This window comes from Bos mutus, chromosome 3 (genome assembly GCF_027580195.1).
Source record: "Bos mutus isolate GX-2022 chromosome 3, NWIPB_WYAK_1.1, whole genome shotgun sequence".
Lineage (NCBI taxonomy): Eukaryota > Metazoa > Chordata > Mammalia > Artiodactyla > Bovidae > Bos > Bos mutus.
The window spans coordinates 49,812,406-49,832,903 of NC_091619.1; the positions used below are offsets into that span (position 1 = coordinate 49,812,406).

The following is a 20,498-nucleotide window of genomic DNA, read 5'->3' on the forward strand; positions in this document are numbered from 1 at the left end:
GCCAGTATTATGTTGGATCAAAAGGAGACAAAGACATCACAAGAAAACTACAGACCAATATCTCTTATTAATGTAGAGAAAAAAATCTTCAACAAAATAATAGCAAAGTGAATCCAACAACATATAAAAAGAATTATGCATCATGATCAACTGGGCTTTATTTTAGGAATTCAAGGGTAATTAAACATATGAAAATCAATGTTATATACCATATGCTCTAGTGTGAACGTTTATGTCCCCTAAAATCATATATTGACAAAATCCAACACCCTGTCATAAAACATTCAACAAACTAGGAATGGAGGGAAACATTCTCAACCTGATAAAGCATACCTATGAAAAACCCACAGCTAACATCAGACTTAACGGTAAACAATTGAATACTTTCTTCCTAAGATCAGCAAGGATGTCTGTCTGCTCTTACCACTTCTGTTCAACATTTAAATAGATTCCAGCCAGAGCAATTAAGCAAGAAAAATAAATAGCTGGATTAGAAAAGAATAAGTAAAGCTATCTTCAACTACAAATAGCAAACATATACATAGAAAATCCTTGGAAATTCATCCCTAAACTGTTTGCTAAACAAATTCAGCAAAGTTGCAAAATAGAAGATCAATATGCAAAAATCACAAACAACAAACAATCCAAAATTAAATTAGAAAACAACTCCATTTACAACAGCAACAAGAAAATAAAATACTTAGGAATATCTTGATATTTCACAAAAAGCACAAGTCTTATATGCTGAAAGCTACAAAACAATGCTGAAAGCAATTAAATGGAAATACATTCCACTGATAATCTAATATTTTTTAAATGGCAATACTCTTTAAATTAATCTATGGATTCAGTGCAACACCTATCAAAATTCAGCTAGTTTTCTGCAGAAATTGACAAACCAATCCTCAAATAGAAATGCTAGGATAGCCAAAACAATCTTTAAACAGAAGAAATTTAGAAGATTCACATTTTCTGAATTCTTAGCTTCCTACAAAGCTACAGCCATCAATACTGTGTGGTACTGGCATAAGGACAGATGTATGGATCAATGGAACCGGACTGAGTGTCTAGAACATACATTTATAGGCAACTGATTTTTGACAGGGGTGTTGTGACATTGTGATTTATAATATGAACTTTGTACACCATTCCCAGCACATAGATTCCAAAACCCTTCTAACTTCCTATGTAAAAGCCATAGGCTATCTTTATTACAGTTTAGTTCAGTTCAGTTCAGTTGCTCAGTCATTTCTGACTCTCTGCAACCCCATGGACCATAGCAGGACAGGCTTCCCTGTCCATCACCAACTCCCGGAGCTTGCTCAAGCTCATGTCCATCAAGTCAGTGATGCCAACCAACCATCTCATCCTCTGTAATCCCCATCTCCTCCCACCTTCAATCTTTCCCAGCATCAAAGTCTTTTCCTATGAGTCCGTTCTTCACATCAGGTGGCCAAAGTATTGGAGCTTCCGCTTCAGCATCAGTCTTTCCAATGAATATTCAGGACTGATTTCCTTTAGGATTAACTGGTCTGATCTCCTTGCAGTCCAAGGGACTCTCAAGAGTCTTCTCCAACACCACAGTGCAAAAGCATCAATTCTTCGGCACTCAGCTTTCTTTATAGTCCAACTCTCACATCTGTACATGACTACTGGGAAAACCATAGCTTTGACTAGACGGACCTTTGTTGGCAAAGTAATGTCTCTGCTTTTCAATATGCTGTCTAGGTTGGTCACAAATTTTCTTCCAAGGAGCAAGCGTCTTTTAATTTCATGGCTGCAGTCACCATTTGCAGTGATACTGGAGCCCCCCCAAATAAAGTCTGTCACTGTTTCCATTGTTTCCCCATCTATTTGCAATGAAGTGATGGGACTGGATGCCATGATCTTAGTTTTTTGAGTGTTGAGTTTTAAGCCAACTTTTTCACTCTCCTCTTTCACTTTCATCAAGAGGCTTTTTAGTTCCTTTTCACATTCTGCCATAAGGGTGGTGTCATCTGCATATCTGAGGTTACTGATATTTCTCCCAGCAATCTTGATTCCAGCTTGTGCTTCATCCAGCCCGGCATTTTGCATGATGTACTCTGCATATAAGTTAAATAAGCTGGGTGACAATATACAGACTTGACGTACTCCTTTCCTGATTTGGAATCAGTCTGTTCCATGTCCAGTTCTAACTGCTGCTTCCACAGTCAGCTCCCGCATACCGATTTCTTAGGAGGCAGGTCAGGTGGTCTGGAATTTTCCAGTTTGTTGTAATCCACACAGTCAAAGGCTTTGGCATAGTCAATAAAGCAGAAGTAGATGCTTTTCTGGAACTCTCTTGCTTTTTCAATGATCCAATGGATGTTGGCAATTTGATCTCTGGGTCCTCTGGCCTTTCTAAATCCATCTTGAACATCTGGAAGTTCACGGTTCATGTACTATTGAAGCTTGGCTTGGAAAATGTTGAGCATTACTTTGCTAGTGTGTGAGATGAGTGCAATTGTGTGGTAGTTTGAACATTCTTTGGCATTACCTTTCTTTGGGATTGGAATGAAAACTGCCCTTTTCCAGTCCTGTGGCCACTGCTGAGTTTTCCAAATTTGCTGGCATATTGAGTGCAGCACTTTCACAGGATCATCTTTCAGGATTTGAAATAGCTCAACTGGAATTCCATCACCGCCACTAGCTTTGTTCATAGTGATGCTTTCTAAGGCCCACCTGACTTCACATTCCAGGATGTCTGGCTCTAGGACAGTGATCACACCATCGTGATTATCTGGGTCGTGAAGATCTTTTTTTGTATCATTCTTCTGTGTATTCTTGCCACCTCTTCTTAATATCTTCTGCTTCTGTTAGGTCCATACTATTTCTGTCCTTTATTATGCCCATCTTTGTATGAAATGTTCCCTTGGTATCTCTAATTTTCTTTCCCATTCTGTTGTTTTCCTCTATTTCTTTGCATTGATCACTGAGGAAGGCTTTCTTGTCTCTCCTTGCTATTCTTGGAACTCTGCATTCAAATGGGTATATCTTTTCTTTTCTCCTTTGCCTTTGCCTTTTGCTTCTCTTCTTTTATCAGCTATTTGTAAGGCCTCCTCTGACAACCATTTTGCTTTTTTGCATTTCTTTTTCTTGGGGATGGTCTTGATCACTGCCTCCTGTACAATGTCAGAATCTCCATCCATAGTTCTTCAGGGACTCTGTCTATCAGATCTAATCCCTGGAATCTATTTATCACTTCCACTGTATAATCGTAAGGGATTTTACTTAGGTCATACCGGAATAGTCTAGTGGTTTTCCCAACAGTCTTCAATTTTAGTCTGAATTTTGCAATAAGGACTTCATGATCTGAGCCACAGTCAGCTCCTAGTCTTGTTTTTGCTGACAGTATAGAGCTTCTCCATCTTTGGCTGCAAAGAATATAATCAATCTGATTTCAGTATTGACCATCTGGTGATGTCCATGTGTAGAGCCTTCTCTTGCATTGTTGCAAGAGGGTGTTTGCTATGACCAGTGTGTTCTCTTGGCAAAACTCTTGTTAGCCTTTGCCCTGCTTCATTTTGTACTTTAAGGCCAAAGTTGCATGTTACTCCAGGTATTTCTTGACTTCCTACTTTTGCATTTCAGTCCCCTGTAATGAAAAGGACATTTTTTTGGGTGTTAGTTCCAGAAGGTCTTGTAGGCCTTCATAGAACCATTCAACTTTAGCTTCTTCAGCATTACTGGTTGGGGCATGGACTTTATTACAGCACTTAATTTTATTCCCAGTTCCTGAAATATCTCCAGAAGGATAAAAATGAAATGTATGTCTTTAGTTATTCATAGCAAGCCCCTTTAAACCACATCAGAGTTTACATTAGGGAGGTAGGTGACTTTTAGAAAGCCCATAAAGATGGGAACTGGAATCCAGGAAAACCAACCAAGTGCTTTGAAGGTTGGAACTAAGCTCTTCCCTCCACCTCTGGAGAGGGGAGAGGCTAAATTAACCACCAACAACCAATGATTGGGCTTCCCTGGTGGTTCAGACAGTACAGAATCTACCTGCAATGTGGGGGACCCCAATTCGATCCCTGGGTCAGGAAGATCCCCTGGAGAAGGAAATGACAACCCACTTCAGTATTCTTCTCTGGAGAATTCCATGGGAACTGGGCAGGCTACAGTCCATGGGGTCACAAAGATTTGGACACGACTGAGCTATTAACCCGGAGAAGGCAATGGCACCCCACTCCAGTACTCTTGCCTGGAAAATCCCATGGGCAGAGGAGCCTGGAAGGCTGTAGTCCATGGGGTCGCTAAGAGTCGGACACGACTGAGCGACTTCCCTTTCACTTTTCACTTTCATGCATTGGAGAAGGAAATGGCAACCCATTCCAGTGTTCTTGCCTGGAGAATCCCAGGGATGGGGGAGCCTCGTGAGCTGCAGTCTATGGGGTCGCACAGAGTCGGACACGACTGAAGCGACTTAGCAGTAGCAGCAGCAGCAGCAGAGCTATTAACACACACAAATCAATCATGCCTATGTAATGAAGCCTGCATCTTTAGATGGGTTTCAGTGAGCCTCTGGGTTGGTGGACACATGGAGGTACTGGGAGAGTAGTGAACCCTGAGAGGGCATGGAAGCTCCTTCCCATAACCCGTGCCCTATGCATCACCTTCATCTGGCTGTTTCTGAGTTTTTAACAATAATATGTCAAGTAAAATATTTTCCTGAGTCCTAGGAGCTGCTCCAGCAAATGAGCTGAGCCTGAGGGAGGGGCCATAAGAATCTGCATTCAGATGGTCAGAAGCACAGGTAACAATCTCCAGGTAGACAGTGTCAGAATTGAATTAAATCTGTAGGACATCCAACTGATATCTGGAGAACCTGAGAATTGCTTGGCGAGGAGGAAAAAACTACAAATCTGGTGACCGGAAGTGTCAGAAGCAAAGTACTCAACAGGTAGACTGAGCAACAGGATCGATTTGGAGGCAAAAGGAGGGAGCAAAAGTGGTTTTGGGAGGAAGGAATGAGTGAGGCAAAGTAAGCAGGTGACCAAGTTTAGGACTAAAGAGTTTGAATAATTTGGGTATGAGGGGGCTCTGAGCTATAAAGGTGGTCTCTGGTTGTCTGGTATCTGGCTCTGGGATGATTAGGGCAGAGGAGTGTTGCCTTCTAGAGTGTAAGAACCAGAGGGAAAAGTGGGTGTAGGAATGGATTCAGGATTACTTGGTTTGCATATCAAAGGCACACTATGGGAATTAGCTAACTCTGGGAGGGGCAGTCTTTCCCCAGTCAGTGAGGGTCCAAGTTATATATATGTGCTCTGTTGTGCTCAGCCGCTTCAGTCGTGTGCAATTCTTTGCTACTCCGTGGACTGCAGCCCACTAAATTCCTCTGTCCATGGGATTCTCCAGGCAAGAATACTGGAGTGGACTGCCATGCTGTCTATACACACAGTTAATATTACAAGGTACCTGTTCCACCCACTTCAGCCCTACCAGTATAAGGGATTTGAGAAAGCTGTAGGGGAAATGGAATCGTTCATGCTGTGCTGCTGTTCTATGTGTTTACTTGGTTGACATTTTATCCTAGCACTGATGTTAAACTGAAAATTTAAAGGTCTTCCCTTTTTACCCACACAAAAACATGAACACACATTTTCAGACAACTATAGTGCAGTAAGTCTTAAGAAATCAAAGATTTTTATCACGAGGTCATAAAGAAAAAACTATCAGTACTTTCCACTGCCAATCATTTGAGCCGTATCTGAAGTTGCTATATATAAAATTTTTTTTCAAAGACTCTTTGATCAGAATTTTTACTAAAAAATCATAATCTCAATACTTTATATTCCTCTCCTTATATTCCTCTTTATATTCCACAGACAAATTTCAATACAATCTTCTTTTTAAAAGGGGAGGAGGTATTACTAGAGCTAATCAGTGAATTTAGCAAAGTTGCAGGATACAAAATCAATACACAGAAGTCACTGGCATTTCTATATCCTCCTAACAATGAAAAATCAGAAAGAGAAATTAAGGAATAAATCCCATTTATCATTGCAACAAAAAGAATTAAATATTTAGGAATAAACTTACCTCAGGGGACAAAAGAACTATACACAGAAAATTATAAGACACTAATGAAAGAAATCAAAGATGACATAAACAGATGGAGAAATATTCCATGTTCCTGGGTAGGAAGAATTAATATTATGAAAATGACTATACTAACAAGTGCAATCTATAGATTCAATGTGATTCGTATCAAATTACTAATGGCATTTTTCACAAAACTAGAACAAAAAATTTCACAATTCATATGGAAACACAAAAGACCCTGAACAGCCAAAGCAGTCTTGAGAAAGAAGAATGGAGCTGGAGGAATCAACCTTCCTGACTTCAGATTATACTACAAAGTTACAGTCATCAAGACAGTATGATACTGGCACAAAAACAGAAATATAAACCAATGGAACAAGATAGAAAGCCCAGATATAAACCCATGCAGCTATGGGTACCTTATTTTTGACAAAGAAGGCAAGAATATACAATGGGGCAAAGACAGCCTCTTCATTAAATGGTGCTGGGAAAACTGGACAGCTACATGTAAAAGAATGAAATTAGAACACTTCCTAACACCACACACAAAGATAAACTCAAAATGGACTAAAGATCTAAATGTAAGACCAGAAGCTATAAAACTCTTAGAGGAAAACATAGACGGAACACTCAATGACATAATTCAAAGCAGATCCCCTATGACCCACCTCCTAGAGTAACACAAATAAAAACAAAAGTAAACAAGTGGGACCTGATTAAACTTAAAAGCTTTTGCACAGCAAAGGAAACTATAAGCAAGGTGAAAAGACAACCTTCATAATGGGAGAAAATAATAGCAAATGAAACAACTGACAAAGGATTAATTTCCAAAATATACAAGCAGTTCATACAACTCAATACCAGAAAAACAAACAACCCAATCAAAAGTGGGAAAAAGACCTAAACAGACATTTGTCCAAAGAAGACATACAGATGGCTAACAAACACATGAAAAGATGCGCAACACAGCTCATTATTAGAGAAATACAAATCAAAACTACAATGAGATATCACTTCACACTGGTCAGAATGGCCATCATCAAAAGGTCTACAAACAATAAATGCTGGAGAGGGTGTGGAGAAAAGGGAACGCTCCTGAACTGTTGGTGGGAATGTAAATTGATACAGCCACTATGGAAGATGGTATGGAGATTCCTTAAAAAACTACAAATAAAACCACCATATGATCCAGCAATCCCACTCCTAGGCATTTACCCTGAGGAAACCAAAACTGAAAGAGACACATGTATCCCATTGTTCATTGCAGCACTAATTACCATCGCTAGAACATGGAAGCAACCTAGATGTCCATTGACAGATAAAAGGATAAAGAAGTTTTGGTACATATACACAATGGAATACTACTCAGCTGTAAAAAGGTACGCATTTGAGTCAGTCCTAATGAGGTAGGATGAACCCAGAACCTATTATACGGAGTGAAGTAAGTCAGAAAGAGAAAGAGAAATATCATATTCTAATGCATATACACGGAATCTAGAAAAATGGTACTGAAAAATGGTACTTATTTACAGGGCAGCAGTGGAGAAATAAACATAGAGAATAGACTTATGGACATAGGGAGAGAGGAGTAGAGGGTGAGATGTATGGAAAGAGTAACATGGAACCTTACATTACCATATGTAAAAGAGATAGCCAACGGGAATTTGCTGTGTGGTTCAGGAAACTCAAAGAGGGGCTCTGTATCAACCTAGAGGGGTGAGATAGGGAGGAAGATGGGAGGGAGGTTCAAAAGGGAGGGGACATATGTATACCTATGGCTGATTCACATTGAGGTTTGACAGAAAACAACAAAATTCTTCAAAGCAATTATCCTTCAATAAAAAAATAAATTTTTAAAAAAGGGGGAGGAGGCATGTTACAAGAACTTTGTATACGCAAGACAAGGCTGAGCGCCGAAGAATTGATGCTTTTGAACTGTGGTGTTGGAGAAGACTCTTGAGAGTCCCTTGGACTGCAAGGAGATCCAACCAGTCCGTTCTGAAGGAGATCAGCCCTGGGATTTCTTTGGAAGGAATGATGCTAAAGCATCATTCAGTACTTTGAAACTCCAGTACTTTGGCCACCTCATGCGAAGAGTTGACTCATTGGAAAAGACTCTGATGCTGGGAGGGATTGGGGGCAAGAGGAGAAGGGGACGACAGAGGATGAGATGGCTGGATGGCATCACTGACTCAATGGACGTGAGTCTGAGTGAACTCTGGGAGCTGGTGATGGACAGGGAGGCCTGGCGTGCTGTGATTCATGGGGTGGCAAAGAGTCACACGACTGAGCAACTGATCTGATCTGATCTGATCTGATGAGATATCATTAGCAATGTTCACACTGATGAGCAGATTTAATCTCAAGGACCTTACCTAACATACTTCAGACATACATCACTAATCTAACATGAAACAGAAATCTAACACTTAAAATAGAGGGTTGTGAAGTGCTAGGAAACATTACTAAAACAAGGTAATGCACAGGCAAAAGGCAGCTCTGTCTTGCTGCCAGAATCAGTGCTTCCTCCACTCTACCATATTGTCTCTCATTTGATCTTTTTTCCCTAACACTTCAATGATAATAAATAAAGGGTAGCATTAATATAACTTCTCTTTCTCTAGTATACAAAATTTGACCTTTCCCAAGCATCTTCTAAACGTACACTCAGTAGCTGGAGAAATGTATAATTTCATATGGCTACTACTAGGAATAATACTTACTAAAATGTATTCAGTGCTTACTATATGCCAGGTCACTGTGCTAAGTGCTTTAAAAGCATCTAATTTAACCTTCGCAACAACATTATGAGGTAGGTATTGTCATTATATCCATTTTATTAAGGTGATAAAACTAATGAGAAGCAATTAGTGTGATCCACATTCACACAGTTAGAAATGGTAGACCTGCTTACCACAGCGACTACTCTACAACAAAGCCACTACAACACCACCTACTAGAAACACAAAAGTGTATACAGTATTTTTAAATTGATGGTTGGAACTCAACAATGAACCAATGATCTATACTAGAAAATGATAATGATTTTCTAAATTACACTTAAAGTATCTGTTTAAATTACAGCATATCATACTGTTCTTACAAACAGAAAGCCAAAGTTAGACAATTTTCTGTTTATGCTTATTGTAGCTTCATATGAAAAAACTGAAATAATAAAAACAGATTATTTAAGCAACTGTCAGAGCATAAAATGAAGAAAAATAAGCCAAATCACACACATATATTTAAAGTTTAATTATCCAAAAGAATTTTCTACACTAAAGTCAACATGATTTTTATTATAGGCAAAAAGTGTGTTAGCAAATAACTAAAAGACTAGCATCTAAAAAATACCTAGGACTCAGGACATAACAACACAAAAATCCAACTCTGATTTCTCATAAAAGTTAAACTTATAATTGGTATTAGTATTAAGGACAGACATACAGACCAAAGGAAATGAATTGAGAGATCAGAAATAAACCCTAATGTCTATGTATTAGTCACCTTGGGCTGCCATAACAAAAATCACAGACTGGTGACTTAAACAGAACTTTATTCCTCACAGTTCTGGAGGCTAGACATCAAGATCAGGTGCCACCATGCGGGGTTCTGGTGAGAACTCTCTATGGCTTGCAGTTAGTCACCTTTTCACTGTATCTTTACATGGCATAAACAAAGAGAGAACAACTCTCTCTCTGGTGTCTCTTGTTATAATGGTACTGTTCTTATCATGCTGCTGCTGCTAAGTCACTTCAGTCGTGTCCAACTCTGTGCGACCCCAGAGACAGCAGCCCACCAGGCTCCCCTGTCCCTGGGATTCTCCAGGCAAGAACACTGGAGTAGGTTGCCATTTCCTTCTCCAATGCATGAAAGTGAAAAGTGAAAGTGAAGTCACTCAGTTGTGTCCGACTCTTTGCGACCCCATGGACTGCTGCCTGTCAGGCTCCTCCGTCCATGGGGTTTTCCAGGCAAGAGTACTGGAGTGGGGTGCCATTGCCTTCTCTGGTTCTTATCATGAGGTCCCATCTAATCTTAATATACCTCCCAGAGGCACAGTCTCCAAATACCATCACATTAGGCAGTAGAGCCTCAACACATGAATTTTCAGGGGAAACAACTCAGTCCACAGCAATAGGCAACTGATTTTCAACAGGATATATTGACAATCCAACGGGGAAAGAACAGTCTCTTCAAAAATAGTACTGGGACAACTAGATATCCAACATACAAAAGAATAAAGTCGGTCCCCTTCCTTATACTATATACAAAAGTTAACTCAAAATGGATCATAGACCTGAATGTAAGAGCTAAAAGCATAAACCCAAAAAATTTGTAGAAAAAAGTGTAAGAATAAATCTTCTGTGACCCTAGAATAGGCAATGGTTTCTTATCTATAATACCAGCAGCAAAAGTGACAAAAGAAAATTAGATAAACTAGGCTACATTAAAAATCTAAAACTTTTGTGTTGTACATGACACCATCAAGACAACCCACTGAATGGAGGAAAATATTTGCAAATCATGTCTGATATGAGCCTAGTATCTAGAATACATGAACTGTCTTACAACTCAATGATATAAAGACAAATAATCCAATTGAAAAATGGACAAAGGATGTGAATAAACAGTTCTCCAAAGCAGACACAAATAACAAGCACAAGAAAATATGCCCAGATCATTAGCTACTGGGGAAGCACAAATGAACCTCAATGAGATATCACTTCACATACACTAGGATGGCTATAATAAAAATGACAGAAAATAACAGCATGTGTTACAAGGATGTAGAGAAAATGAAACCTTCATACATTGTTTGAAGGCATGTAAAATGGTATAGCCTCTTTGGAAAAAGAGTTTGGCATTTCTTCAAAGAGTTAAACATAGAATTACCATATGATCCAGCAATTCCACTCCTAGGTATACTGACCCAAGAGAAATGAAAACATAGGTTCACACACACACACACACACACACACACTGCATAGGAATGTTCATAGCACAATGTGCTGTGCTATGCTTAGTGCTCAGTTGTGTCCTACTCTTTGTGACCTCATGTACTGTAGCCCACCAGGCTTCTCTGTCCATGGGGATTCTCCAGGCAAGAATACTGGAGTGGGTTGCCATGCCCTCCTCCAGGGGATCTTCCTAACTCAGGGATAGAACCCAGGTCTCCCGCTTTGCAGGCAGATTCTTTACTGTCTGATCCACCAGGGAAGCCCAAGAATATTGGAGTGGGTGGCCTATCCCTTCTCCAGGAGATCTTCCCAACCTGGGAATCAAACTGGGGTCTTCTGCATTACAGGTGGATTCTTTACCAGCTGAGCTACCAGGGAAGCCATCATAGCACCATATGATCCAGCAATTCCACTCCTAGGTATATACTCAAGAGAAATGAAAACGGGTTCACACACACACACAACACACACACACACACAAATTGCATAGGCATATGCATAGAAACATTAACCAAAAGTGGAAACAACATAAATGTCCATCAACAGAAGAATGGACATATAAAATGTGGCACTGCCATACAATGAAATATTATTTGGCAATAAGAAGAAATGAAGTAGATATATGTAGCAATATGGATAAACCCAGAAAACATTATGCTTAATGAAATAAGCCAGGCTCAAACTCCATAAATTGCATGATTTCCTTTATGTGAAAAGTCCAGAACACTCACGGAAAATAGATTAGTGTTACCTAGGGCAAGAGGTGAGAGAGTGTAGAGTGATAGCTAACGGGTAAGGGGTTTCTTTTGGGGATACTGAAAATGTTCCAAAATTAAATTGTGATTATAACTCTGTGTAAATACTAAAATCACTGAATTATACAAGTGAAACATCTGAGCTATATGAATTATACCTCAATAAAGATGCTTTTAAAAACCAGTAATTGACAAACCTATAGTACTATACAATGATACAACTGCCAGTACTGGCTTCAAAACTTAGTTCCACATTTACACAACATCATTATTAAACACTAAAATCAAGAATCACTAATCAATACATACTTAGACCTCACAAACAGGGCCAAATAAATATCTGCTGAATAAGTGTATGTGATGGGGATGTGACAGAAAAATTTAGAATATCATTAGAACAATACTACCTTTCATATATTGGAGAAAGGTAAGAAATTGTGAGACGGCAGGAATTAAATAACTGAAATGAGGTACAGATAAGCACCTTAAACTTCACAAGTGCAAAAACTTAGTTAACAATTTTTATGGTGCTTATTGTGTGCCAGGCATTTTACAGATGAGGAAACTCTAGGCAAGAGGGATGAAGTCTGAGGCACACAGCTACCAAAGAGCAGAGCAGGGAATCTGAATCCAGGCAATCTAGCTCTACAGTACATGTTCTTAAACTCTAAAGTGTTAAAAGTCCCCTCTAAAGTAACTGAAATAGATTTTTTTTAAAAAGAGATGTAATTCTGAAGAACTACCTTAGAAAGTATTTCCCTTATGGATACATTTGGCAAAGAATGAGGGTCAAATCATTACACATCTATGAAGAAAACAGTAAAGCATTAAAATGGAATTCTATTTAATTAGAACAGGGATTAATTTAGTGTCTCCCATGATTTAGCTAATGACAACTCACCAAACATGAGTACCCCAAATTACTAAGAAGTTCGATGGATGTCCTCTTCAAAAATTTTGACCACACACAAGCCAGAAGATTAAAAAGTTATGACCTCATATTTTTGTAAACATATTTAATTTAATGCTTTGCTGCTGCTGCTGCTGCTAAGTCGCTTCAGTCATGTCCGACTGTGTGTGACCCCATAGACAGCAGCCCGCCAGGCTCCCCCATCCCTGGGATTCTCCAGGCAAGAACACTGGAGTGGGTTGCCATTTCCTTCTCCAATGCATGAAAGGGAAAAGTGAAAGTGAAGTCGCTCAGTTGTGTCCGACTCTTAGCGACCCCATTGACTTCAGCCTACCAGGCTCCTCCGTCCATGGGATTCTCCAGGCAAGAGTACTAGATTATGTGCCATTGCCTTCTCCGAATTTAATGCTTTACATAACAATAATACAGAAGTCAGTATGTTGCAATGGTTCTCCACAGGGGGCAATTCTACCTCTCAGAGGGCATCTGGCAATCTAGAAAAGGAAAGATATAAACATCTGAATGCGGAGTTCCAAAGAATAGCAAGAAGAGATAAGAAAGCCTTCCTCAGCAATCAATGCAAAGAAATAGAGGAAAACAACAGAATGGGAAAGACTACAGATCTCTTCAAGAAAATCAGAGATAACAAGGGAACATTTCATGCAAAGATGGGCTCAATAAAGGACAGAAATGGTATGGACCTAACAGAAGCAGAAGATATTAAGAAGAGATGGCAAGAATACACAGAAGAACTGTACAAATAAGATCTTCACGACCCAGATAATCACGATGGTGTGATCACTGTCCTAGAGCCAGACATCCTGGAATGTGAAGTCAAGTGGGCCTTAGAAAGCATCACTATGAACAAAGCTAGTGGAGGTGATAGAATTCCGGTTGAGCTATTCCAAATCCTGAAAGATGATGCTGTGAAAGTGCTGAACTCAATATGCCAGCAAATTTGGAAACCTCAGCAGTGGCCACAGGACTGGAAAAGGTCAGTTTTCATTCCAATCCCAAAGAAAGGCAATGCCAAAGAATGCTCAAACTACTGCACAATTGCACTCATCTCACACGCTAGTAAAGTAATGCTTAAAATTCTCCAAGACAGGCTTCAGCAATATGTGAACCGTGAACTTCCTGATGTTCAAGCTGGTTTTAGAAAAGGCAGAGGAACCAGAGATCAAATTGCCAACATCCGCTGGATCATAGAAAAAGCAAGAGTTCCAGAAAAACATCTATTTCTGCTTTACTGACTATGCCAAAGCCTTTGACTGTGTGGATCACAATAGACTGTGGAAAATTCTTCAAGAGATGGGAATACCAGACCACCTGATCTGCCTCTTGAGAAATCTGTATGCAGGTCAGGAAGCAAGAGTTAGAACTGGACATGGAACAACAGACTGGTTCCAAATAGGAAAAGGAGTCCGTCAAGGCTGTATATTGTCACCCTGTTTATTTAACTTCTATGCAGAGTACATCATGAGAAACGCTGGCCTGGAAGAAACACAAGCTGGAATCAAGATTGCCGGGAGAAATATCAATAACCTCAGATATGCAGATGACACCACCCTTATGGCAGAAAGTGAAGAGGAACTAAAAAGCCTCTTGATGAAGGTGAAAGTGGAGAGTGAAAAAGTTGGCTTAAAGCTCAACATTCAAAAATGAAGATCATGGCATCCAGTCCCATCACTTCATGGGAAATAGATGGGGAAACAGTGTCAGACTTTATTTTTCTGGGCTCCAAAATCGCTGCAGATGGTGACTGCAGCCATGAAATTAAAAGACACTTACTCCTTGGAAGGAAAGTTATGACCAACCTAGATAGCATATTCAAAAGCAGAGACATTACTTTGCCAACAAAGGTTCGTCTAGTCAAGGCTATGGTTTTTCCTGTGGTCATGTATGGATGTGAGAGTTGGACTGTGAAGAAGGCTGAGTGCCAAAGAACTGATGCTTTTGAACTGTGGTGTTGGGAGAAGACTCTTGAGAGTCCCTTGGACTGCAAGGAGATCCAACCAGTCCATTCTGAAGGAGATCAGCCCTGGGATTTCTTTGGAAGCAACAATGCTAAAGCTGAAACTCCAGTACTTTGGCCACCTCATGTGAAGAGTTGACTCATTGGAAAAGACCCTGATGCTGGGAGGGATTGGGGGCAAGAGGAGAAGGGGACAACAGAGGATGAGATGGCTGGATGGCATCACTGACTCGATGGACGTGAGTCTGAGTGAACTCCGGGAGTTGGTGATGGACAGGGAGGCCTGGCATGCTGCGATTCATGGGGTTGCAAAGAGTCGGACATGACTGAGCAACTGATCTGATCTGATCTGATCTGAAGACATTTTGATATTTACAACTTGGGGTCAGGGCTCAGGAAGGCTAGGGAGAAGAAGTGCCAATGACAGCTAGTGGCTGAAGGCCAGAGATGCTGCTAAACATCCTAAAATGCACAGTACAGCTCCCACCCAACAAAGAATTATCCAACTTAATAGTGCCAGGGTTAAGAAACCTCAGCATAGAGTAATTCATTCAAATTACTGGACAGCAGTACCATTTCTCCTCTCTCAGGATCAATCTCAAATGAGAAATTAGCCTTTCTGAATACTAATCCTCTAAAAACTCTTAATACTAATACTTAGACTCTACTAACACTAATTATTAAGATAATATGGAATTTAAATGAATGGATTTCTTAGAAGGCTATAAAACAGCTATGAAAATACATGAAATAAACACATACATATGTTTAAAAAATAAACAAATACATACTAGATTTAAATAAGAGAAAAAAGATAAAGAAAGCACTTACTGTAAAAATGTTCTAAATTCTGAAGCTTCAAAGTTCTCCACAGTGACATGTTCATGATTTTTTAAGTTATCTGTATGTCCAACAGTATGAAAATAGAAATCAGGAACCCTTGCTAAAAGGACTGCTTTGTGTGCTTTGAACAAAGTACAACCTATAGAGAAAGTAACATCTGTGTGTACTTCTTCTCTTAGAAGCCTATAAGGAATAAAAAGGAACCACAGTTTAATTAGTGATGCTTAGAAACATACAATACACTCATTTTTATAAAATAAATTTTTAACATAACACATACACTAAAAATACAGATAACAAAATAATATGAAAATGAGCTTATTCTCAACTCATTCAAAGAACATTGTTTAATGTTGGTTTAGAATGCAATTTTCTAAAATTTATAATGAAAACAAGGGTAATTACACTGAAAGAGAAAGACTACTTTTTCAAAAAATATCTTTTCTTTTTAATTCCTTCTAACAATAAAGTTATCTTCTACATAGGTTGATTTTCCTTTAAAATGTACATACTTTAGATTTATTTTGGAAAGAGAACACAAAGTAATGTGTTCATTGACTACTGAATCAACTTTTAAAAATCTTACTAAAACCGAAGCCAAAAAAGTAAACAGCAAACCAGATGTGGTTATAATAGACAATTCAGACCAGAAACTGGTACACTATTGTGTTCTATTGTTAAATACAAGTCTGAATTGCAGGCTTAGCTGTCAAGACTGTGACATTTAAGCCCTTTTCCATCAACCACCCCCCCCCAAAAAACAAGAACTAATCATGCTCTAATCTCTATTATCAAAATGATGGACTCATGTGGAAAGCCCATTCAATGTGGACAGAACTAATGTGCAGACATAGTTATGGTAAAGCTGTCACGTAAAGTGACAGAAGAACAGAAATCAGCATCATAAGAGAAAACTGTCATACAATCTCTTTTTCTGTGTGCTAACTCTGTATTTTTACTCTGCAACATTAAATAATACTTCAGATTACATAACATTATCATCAGCAAGGTATGCATTCTCAGAGGACTTCTGAATTGCAGGATATAACTGGTGATCACACTAAAACATTACAAGAGGTACAAGTATGGATAAAGACCTCATTACAGTGAAAGGTTAGAATGCTGCCACTGACACACTCCCCCAAGACTCAGTTAACGGCTCTTTCCTCTGGTCCCTCAGTACATACCTCTGTTCATAGCACTTCTGTCATCGCATCATTATTATTTTTATATATCTTTCTCCCTGCCAGATAATGAACTCCCTAAAGGCAAAAACTGTGTATCTTCATTAGATAGCTCAATCTCTGCTTTTTGGATTTTGTTATATTTTATGCTAAACAAAACAAATGTTTCAGAGCACAAAGCTTTTAGAACCTTGGAAACAGTGACCAAACAAGATGCATTTTAGTTAATATTTTACTAAATTATTTTCATAAGTGATTGTTAAATTTACACAAAAATTTATTGATTTTCCAAACATTAACAAAAACTCAAATTGTACAAATACTCCATTTATTCTCCTTCCCACCCATCTTCTATCCTTCCCCTGCTCCTCTCCAAATAAATAAACAAGCATTTACTTAGGGGAGCTGACAGCCATACAGTTCATTGGGGAATCTGTCTTGTTTATAATAGATGCTCAGGAGTATTTGTCAAATAAAAAAGTCAATGTGTTTTTAAAAATGTTAATGTGAAAATGCAGTGCTTTTTATTTTATAAAACCACTTGGATCAAATACAAGTAAATCCTGTTATCTGTTGCTGTTGTTTAGTTGCTAAGTTGGGTCTGACTCTTTTGCGACCCCATGGACTGTAGCCCATCAGGTTCCTCTGTCCATAGGATCTCCCAGGCAAGAATACTGGAGTGCATTGTCATTTCCTTCTCCAGGGGATCTTCCTGACCCAGGGATCAAACTGAGTTTGATCAAATCCTGCATTACCAGTAGGATTCTTTACCACTGAGCCACCAGGGAAGCCCCTGTTATCCGTTAAAAGTAACAGTATCTGACTAAGGGGAGGTTTATGGTTCATCTAATAATAAACCCTAGTGGAAGGACAGGTTGGAGGAAAGGCTCAGTGGTGTCCAGACCCAGCTTTCTTGCATCTTATTTCTCTGTCAAGTACTGTACTCACCTATCAAAAGCATTTTAGTCCACTGATTAAACCAAATTTCTCACTAAAAATTTATTGAGCATGTAATATGAACTAAGCACTGGGGACAGAAAGATGACTAAAATATAGTATCTGCCCTCAAGGAGTTTATAGAAGAGATGGAGGCCAGGTCTGAAAAATAAAAAGTATGAAATATTCAATAGGACAAACTAGTAAAATTTTTTCAGGGACAGTTATAAGAGAAGACCTTATAGAGGATAGGAAAACCATATGGAATTTTAAAGACTGAGTAAGAGTTGGTCAAGAAAGCAATGCAAAGTAGGAGGGATTCCTGCCTCCATGTTCCTCACAAAGGTTTGTGTGAGTGTGGAGCTACAAATTGGTCAATAGAGTACTGAGAGATAAGAAGTGACAGATGAAGCTGCAGGGATAAAGATGGGTAAGAGGCAAAGAGCTTAACTCTGTCTCACAGCTGATGGGGAATGACCAAATAGTTCAAAACACGGGCAATTTTATTTTTCAAAATATTATCTATTATTGTGTAGAAAAGGAATTAAGGGAAAATGAGACTGGAGGGAGAAAAACTACTGCCCAACACAAATGAATGATGTACATGGCTTGAGCCAGGAGAGAAACAACAGTGATAGAAAATGAGGGATTAACTTAAAATATATTTAGGTAATACAATGGCCGCTGCTGCTGCTGCTAAGTCACTTCAGTCATGTCCGACTCTGTGTGACCCCATAGATGGCAGCCCACCAGGCTCCCCTGTCCCTGGGACACTGGAGTGGGTTGCCATTTCCTTCTCCAATGCATGAAAGTGAAAAGTGAAAGTGAAGTCCCTCAGTTGTGTCCGACTCTTAGCGACTCCATGGACTGTAGCCTACCAGGCTCCTCTGCCCACGGGATTTTCCAGGCAAGAGTACTAGAGTGGGGTGCCACAGGAGTTGGTAACTGGATGCAGAAGGTGAAGGCAAGGAAATAACCTAGGATCTCTCTCATAGTTAGCTTAGACAGCTGGGGGCTGGTGATGTCACCAGCCATTTTATCTTCTATGCCAACTTCCCTCCTAAACTCCAGACATATTTTCAATTGTCCCCTGGATAAGGTTTCCTGAACATTCACCATCCTCCTTCCTTTTGAAGGTCCTAGGATTCAGCACCATCTTCTGTTTCTCTTTCTCTGTGTTTCCACATGTAATTGGTCACCACGTCCATGAACTGCACACAGAAATCCATTTTATCTTTTCCTTTTTCACTGCAGTTATGTATCCCCTGACTATCACAAAAATCTAGTTGGTTTCCTTTTATTTTTTTCCAATTTCTTTCCTCAATTCAAGATCTAATTATGCGAATCCTGTATTTTTAAAATATCAATGATTCGCCACTGCTTCCAGAATACATTCCAAATTCTTCACTGAACAAAGGTCTCTATGATCTAGTCTTAGTTTTACCCATTCACCCTCATGTACTGTCACTTTGCTTGCCATACCCACAATCCCCTCCCAAATAAAGCTACCAAATTGTGCCACATGCCCCTGAAGCTCTTAGTCACCTCTGAATGGATAAGCAACTGAGCCAAGGTTAACCACTAGCCAGTGGGGTAGTTAAACAAGTGAACTCTAGCAGAGATATTCTATAATAATCAAGAGCCAACTGATGGAACTCTTAAGGGAGTTTTAAAGAAAATCCAAGGTATAGTAAGAAAAGGGAATGGGTAAGGAGAGAAGCAGAAATGAAGGAATAAAGGTACTGGAAGATCATTTCACATAACTACCATACTTCAGAGAAAGAACATTGACTGGATCTGTATTCTGGCCGTGAGACCTTGGGCAAATCACTTTAATGTCCTGGAACCAGACTGCCAAGGTTCTTATTCAAACTTAACCACTTCTCTTGATGCTTTGCTTCCTCTGCCTTTTCTAAAACCAGCTTGAACATCTGGAAATTCACGGTTCACATATTATTGAAGCCTGGCTTGGAGAATTTTGACCATTACTTTGCTAGTGTGTGAGATGAGTGCAATTGTGTAGTAGTTTGAGCATTCTTTGGCATTGCCTTTCTTTGGGATTGGAATGAAAACTGACCTTTTCCAGTCCTGTGGCAACTGCTGAGTTTTCCAAATTTGCTGGCATATTCCAGATGAACTTCCAGATGTTCAAGCTGGTTTTAGAAAAGGCAGAGGAACCAGAGATCAAATTTGCCAACATCCGCTGGATCATGGAAAAAGCAAAGAGAGTTCCAGAAAAACATCTAATTTTGCTTTATTGACTATGCCAAAGTCTTTACTGTGTGGATCACATCAAACTGTGGAAAATTCTTCAAGAGACGGGAATACCAGATCACCTGACCTGCCTCTTGAGAAATCTGTATGCAGGTCAGGAAACAACAGTTAGAACTGGACATTGAACAACAGACTGGTTCCAAATAGGAAAAGGAGTCTGTCAAGGCTGTATATTGTCACCCTGCTTATTTAACTTATATGCAGAGTACATCATGCGAAATGCTGGGCTGGATGAAGCACAAGCTGGAATCAAGATTGCCGGGAGAAATATCAATAACCTCAGATATGCAGATGACACCACCCTAATGGCAGAATGTGAAAAGGAACTAAAGAGCCTCTTGATGAAAGTGAAAGAGGAGAGTGAAAAAAGTTGGCTTAAAACTCAACACTCAAAAAATTAAGATCATGGCCTCCAGTCCCATCACTTCATTGCAAATAGATGGAGAAACAGTGGAAACAGTGGCAGACTTTATTTTTGGGGCTCCAAAATCACTGCAGATGGTGACTGCAGCCATGAAATAAAAAGACGCTTACTCCTTGGAAGAAAAGTTATGACCAACCTAGACAGCATATTGAAAAGCAGAGGCATTACTTTGC

The 20,498-nt window shown here is 39.4% G+C and overlaps 1 protein-coding gene across 2 annotated transcripts in view; it reads right to left on the reverse strand.

Moving 5' to 3' along the window:
* The window catches only part of BTBD8 (BTB domain containing 8), a 96,192-nt gene that overhangs the window by 72,574 nt on the left and 3,120 nt on the right, over positions 1-20,498 (reverse strand). For both annotated transcript variants that reach the window (XM_070367692.1, XM_070367691.1), the window contains exon 2: positions 15,496-15,690. In XM_070367692.1, coding sequence (XP_070223793.1) covers positions 15,496-15,690 — 195 coding nt within the window. The remainder of the gene's footprint in view (positions 1-15,495; positions 15,691-20,498) is intronic.